The sequence below is a fragment of the Nanorana parkeri genome, unplaced genomic scaffold (genome assembly GCF_000935625.1).
Source record: "Nanorana parkeri isolate BGI_ZX_2015 unplaced genomic scaffold, ASM93562v1 scaffold464, whole genome shotgun sequence".
NCBI classification, from domain to species: Eukaryota; Metazoa; Chordata; class Amphibia; order Anura; family Dicroglossidae; genus Nanorana; species Nanorana parkeri.
This window is the reverse complement of record NW_017306732.1, coordinates 969,568-975,567: the sequence shown is the minus strand read 5'-3', so window position 1 is coordinate 975,567 and position 6,000 is coordinate 969,568. Positions and strand designations below refer to the sequence as shown.

At 37.7% G+C, this 6,000-nt stretch overlaps 1 protein-coding gene across 3 annotated transcripts in view; it reads right to left on the bottom strand.

Moving 5' to 3' along the window:
* Positions 1 to 6,000, bottom strand: part of BMP5 (bone morphogenetic protein 5) — a 95,633-nt gene that overhangs the window by 22,994 nt on the left and 66,639 nt on the right. For all 3 annotated transcript variants that reach the window (XM_018560548.1, XM_018560550.1, XM_018560549.1), the window contains one exon: positions 697 to 845. In XM_018560548.1, the coding sequence (XP_018416050.1) occupies positions 697 to 845 (149 nt within the window). The remainder of the gene's footprint in view (positions 1 to 696; positions 846 to 6,000) is intronic.

Genomic DNA, 6,000 nt, shown 5'->3' with positions numbered 1-6,000 from the left:
GTCCAAGTCATGCTGACTGCAATGGAAAATATTGTTTCTATAGAAAGAGTGTTCGTTTTTACGAATATGGGTTATGTTCTTTGAACATTTACATGCAAACAGTACTTAGCAAGATTTTTTATTAATCTGCCATACTAGTGGGAAGGGTCATCCTTCTAAAATAATCCACAAATATTTAACGCATCCCCTGTCAAATCCCCACTCTTCAAAATTCTGGTTTTGCTGCGGGAGTCAAAGAATTCATAATCATACTGCCGTCACCAGTCAAGGTGTAAAAAGTACCCCACTTCTGTCTCACTCCTGCATACAATTCCAGTGACACTGGAAGCATTAAGCTTATATATGTTAGATGTAGCTCTCCTCTCTCAAGCATTTCTTTTGGCCATACACCTGTCACATTAAAGGACCAGCCAAGGCATTTGAGAGGTTGAAGGGGGCATGGCTAAGTTTCACTTTACAGGAAAATTTGTATATAACCTTGACTACCTATACCTTTGACCCTTTTGATAGTTTTGACATGCACATTTCGCTGAAGAAATCGTATACATATACACATATATTGTATTCTTTGCATGCTTGGCTTATTGCCCAAGTTTAATCATAAAAAAATATCTTATGCACTGTTAAAACATTTTTTATTAAACACAGTTATAAAGGACACAATTAACCTTTTGTTGTATAGCTAAAGTAACTTACCATCTGATGTTTCAACACATAGTTGTAACCCTAGATTGTTCTGCGGATTAATCACCCAGTGATTACTGGTCACTGTAATATCAAACACCAGCCACCCAACTTCATAGGCAGGGACTCTCTGAGTATCTAACAAAAAGAGGTCTGCATCTCTAAAATGAAAAACACACAAATTTATAATACCGGGATTCTGCATGTACAAAGAACAATTCTTCATACAACATTACTTATAGGTCATTAGAGTCACCCCACAAAAAGTTGGGGAGGACTTCACATTAGTACAAGAGACCCCATTACCTAAAAATAATTTAGTAGTATTTTCATTATCTGATATTAGGCTATCCCTAATGTTCCCAATATATAGTAGTCATTTACTTGAAAACCAGCAGAACTGCTTACGACAGTGCACTACCATGATGTAGAATGACAAATTATTTTTATGCATTATGTATGCTCTAAATAAATGATAGACAGTAAAGTTATAAGCGTAGACAGCAAATCTTTCCTATCAAGAGAGGATAACAAATTATGTGTGTCAGGGAATACTAATACACAATGTTTTGTAGAGCAAAAATAATTGCAATGCCCAGTACAGTTTATATAAGGTGCTCTTAAAACTTATGGAATGATATTAGCCTGTCTTAACCACCTAATCTTTCAAGCATGGGTTTCCAACCACAGAGACACTTATAGAACTGCCAAGATGTCGTTATGAACATTTGTTTAATTAATCATTGAAAATTATTGCCTTGGAAATATGTTGTGTATATATATATATATATATATATATATATTTATAAATGGTTCAGTGGAAGAGGCACTCAGGCAGTTTTTACTCTAATTGGAGTGCAGTGCATAGTATAAAGTAGTGAGCAAAAACTGGCAGTGGTTGCAAAAGCTGGTAAAGCTGCTAATGGTTTTCCTGCTATTGTAAACATGCATAAACTTCCCAAAAAATTGTAAATTTTCATAAACATAAATTTTCAAACATATTAATAATATTCAATATGACAACATTTAATAGTAGTCCTTAGTAAATCCCTATAAAGTGCATTTTGAAAGACACTCACCACAATTAAGTTTCTTTACCATTGAGATATATGGTCATGGATCTCTGGTGAGTGTGCTCTCAGTTATTTAACACATTGGGAGTCGGGAGCACTTTATTTCAGAGGATCATTGCCACACTGTGGATTTTGCACAAAAGCACTTTATACAGATTTACAATGGACTATTATTGAATATTGTCATATTGAATATTATTAATATGTTTGAAAATGTATGTTTATGAAAATTTACAGATTGTTTGGAAGTTTATGCATGTTTATGAGCAGTAACACAGTGCACACAATTTATACATTTCTTTCTTTATAGCACACCAGCTGACACTGTTTAGTGTAATTAGTGCATTTACTTTAGGAGAAACTTTAGCACGATTTCAGGATTTCTAGGGTGACATCTAATCTTACTTGTAAGATAGAGAGTCCCCATCCTCTTCAAAATCCAAACTCCTACCACCAACAACCTTCCGAGCAACAAATTGGAGGTTTAGAGCTTCAATAATATTTTCATATACTGTACTAGGTTGAGAAAATATGAATAAAATGCTAACAGAATATAATTTTAAACATTACAACAACTGATAAATTATATTTAATCCACCGTGATCTCAATCTACCCTATTCTGCTCTTATTAAAATACCAGATGCTCTTCGTAATCTGTAATTTTAGTAAAACATTCTGACCGTGACTTAGACCTGAAAAGAAAGATTCCCATAGTTATTAAATAAAAATATGCAATTATAAACATTTTCTAAATTAAAAGAATGCAAGTTATTACAGAGTAGAGATGGGCTCGATGTTCGAGTCGAGCATGAGCATGACTCGAAATATTTCTATTTTATTATATTTTTTATTTTGTTGAGTCATCGTCTTGGACAACTCTGGACATCATGATCAGGGCCAGTGCTAGGATTTGGGTGCCCCTTTATTAAAGGGGTACCCTGATGTGAATAAGCGTCCTGCCCGCACCCTCCCAATCAATGGCCCATGGTTTGTGGGGAAGAGACCCTTGTCCCCATCGTCATGGGGACATTGTGCCTTTCCAGGGGAGACCCTGGAAAAGCACCCTACCAGTGCCGAGGGCATGTAGCCTGGTATGGGAGGGAAAGGAGGCACTTGCTCACCTACCCCTTTCCCACCCTGCCATGCCTATGCTCGGATCAAGTACTATTATTTTGTATTTATTTCAGGGTGGGGAGCAGAGGGTGGGCAGAGAGGTTATCCCCAGAGTTCAGCTTTAATTAGGATAGTGCTTGCGATACTAATAAGTTGACTTTAAGTTCTGTGTTAGCTTCTGGGTAAACAATGAGCCAATTACAGAAGCAGGGTTGTATGCATTTTTAGGAAATCTAGTCTACAAACTGAGGTCTGTTGCCAAGAAAAATTTGACATATTTGACATTTTAAGAAAATTATAGTTTTGTAGAGTATTTTGACTGATATTCATTTACAAAATGGTTTGCAAAGAAATTACTGTATGCTATATGATTAAAATGTGAGGGCATGCCATTATGCAAATTCATTTTATTTAACTAAATCATCACCATTGATGCCATGTTTAATATTAAATGTAAGTTCAAATATCTTAAAAGATTGCTCACTTTTTTGTATGTGGCTATAGAGGTTTCCATAATTGGTGCCTATTTTGCTTAGTATAATATACAGTAATTCGCCTGCCTAATAAAGATGAGGTTTGAGTTTGGGTTACCATGAGTTCAAGGAGAATTCTGCTGATTGGATATTTGGAGCTATTTCCCAGAAAATCTCTGTGCAGGTTGACCCAAAATCTTGTTTTAACCATATTAAACTGTATAGCCTCTGAATTCAGATCAGCAGTAGCAACAGTGTATTGAAGCTTGCAAAAGGATAGGGGAAGCTGACAAACTGGATCATGAGAGAACAGGGTCAGTTAGAAAACTGTACTTTAATTCTGACTGCTAGCTCTTAAGGCAATCTACAGCTTTGCTGCCCATTATGTATAATATTATTTAATATTATTTTATGCTTAATTTAAGGTCACTTTTAGCTGCTGTCTCATCCATATTAAACTATTTTTTAGCTTCCCTTTTTTTAAAAAAACAGGCTTTTGTTTCAGGGGTGGGTATTTTAGGGGTATTTTAATTTATTTTGGGGGTGTAATGGGTTTTGATGTATGTTGATCCTTTTTTTTTTAGGTTAATTGGCTTTTTTGCAGCAAGGCTTCCCTTTAAAAAGTGGGCTTTTTCAGAGGGTATTATTTGGGAGTTTTAATTTTTAGGAGGCATATTACTTTTTATTGAATGTTGAAAATTAAATTTTCCCTTAGCTGAGTTAATGTGGCCCATGTGATTGAATGGTGGAAGTCATTCACTAAGCTAAGGGAAAACATCCTTGCAAAGTATAAAATTCCCTTGCAAAGTGAACAGCCTATCTGCCTTTAGTTAATCAACACCACTGTCTCTAGTAGTGATGGACCAAACACCCCCTTGTTCTTTTCCAATTCGAACTTTCGAACATGGAAAAAGTTCAAGTTCGAACTCGAACTCAATACAAGTCTATGGGGTAGAACTTTGACAATCAATTTACCCCATTTTGAAGCCTTATATGTAATGTACGGGCCATAAAGGGGTATGGTGATTCAGGTACTGCCCTGGGGAACATGAATCAGTGGGGAAAAAAACACTTTTAAAAAATAAAATTTTTAAAGGGGTAGTGATTTTAACATCACCTAAAGTGAAACAATACAAATGAAAAAATCCTTTAAATATCATGCCTGGGGGTCCCCTTAAACCACCTGTAATGTGGTACATCTTTACAATGTATAGAACCTGCTGCAGCAAAAATGACATTTGTAAAGAAAAAAATGACCCTTTTTTTTCCCCTTCCAAACAATACCAGACCCTTTAGGTCTGGTAGGAATTTTAGGAGTGACCCCATGTAACAAAACAAAAAAAAGTGTGTGGGGTTCCCCCTCAAAGTCATACCAGGCCCTTAAGGTCTTGTAGGAATTTTAAGGAAGAACTCCACCCCCAAAAATGGGTCCCCCTAAAATTCCCTAACAGACCCTTGAACCGAGCACAGGCCCGGCAGGGCAGGAAAAGGCGGGGGGACGAGCAGGCAGACCCCCTCCCTGCGATACCGGGCAACATACACTCGGCACTTGCAGGGTGCTTTTCCAGGGTTGCCTGCCGCAGAATGGCATTTTGACAGATGCCGGCAATATATAAACAATTGGGCAGAGCTAGCGGTGACAGCTAGCTCCGCCCAACTGTTTACAGTAGTACGACATCTGACAGATGAGCAATGATTAAGCAAAGTCATCATGACTTTGCCCAATCATGGCTCTTACAGAGTACTGGGCCCTGACTGGGCAAAGTCTTGCACCTGACCTTTGGTCAGGTGCAAGGCTTTAGCCAATCAGGGTTTCACAAGGCGCAGTGCCTTGCGGGGAGCTCAATGGGCAAACAAGCCACTGAATGCCCTGACAGTTCATGTGTTCGGTGAACACACAAACTGCCTATGTTTCGAGCCCATGCCTAGTCTCTAGTACACTTTGGCCTATTCTTTCTTATTAAAATGTACTGCTGCTGGCTAATTTTATACTGCTGTATCATTTGCAGTCTCTTAATTCCTAATGAAAGTTTGATATAAATTGGCCAGCAGCAGCACAGTTTTGCATCATCCAGAACAGGAACAAGCTCACTAAACTACTGGCCAATTTCTATCTGCTAGTCAAAGCAGACATATTACTGCTTTATAAAAAAAGGAAAGGAAAAAGCATGTGTTGCTGCTAAAAAATACCTGTAAAAAAACTCTTTAAAAACTGAAATGAATCCGACTGAGGTGCTGCTGATTCATGTAAGCCAAGCTCATTGTAAAATATACGCTGCTAGTGTATGCTGTCAGAGAAAATTGTCCTTTTCCTTAAAGGAGAACTATGGGGTTAAGGCTTTTCCCCATAGTTCTCCTTAGGGTAACGGGAGGACACAAACTAGCGTCTTCCCGTCACCCTAGGTTCAGTATACCGCAAGCTGTAGCTCGCGGTATACTGAGACGCCGCAGTATACTGCTAGCTGCTGCTCGTGGTATACTGAGACGCCGCAGCTGAAGCGGATCCCGACAATTTACATGAATCAGTGGGGAAAAAAACACTTTTAAAAAATAAAATTTTTAAAGGGGTAGTGATTTTAACATCACCTAAAGTGAAACAATACAAATGAAAAAATCCTTTAAATATCATGCCTGGGGGTCCCCTTAAACCACCTGT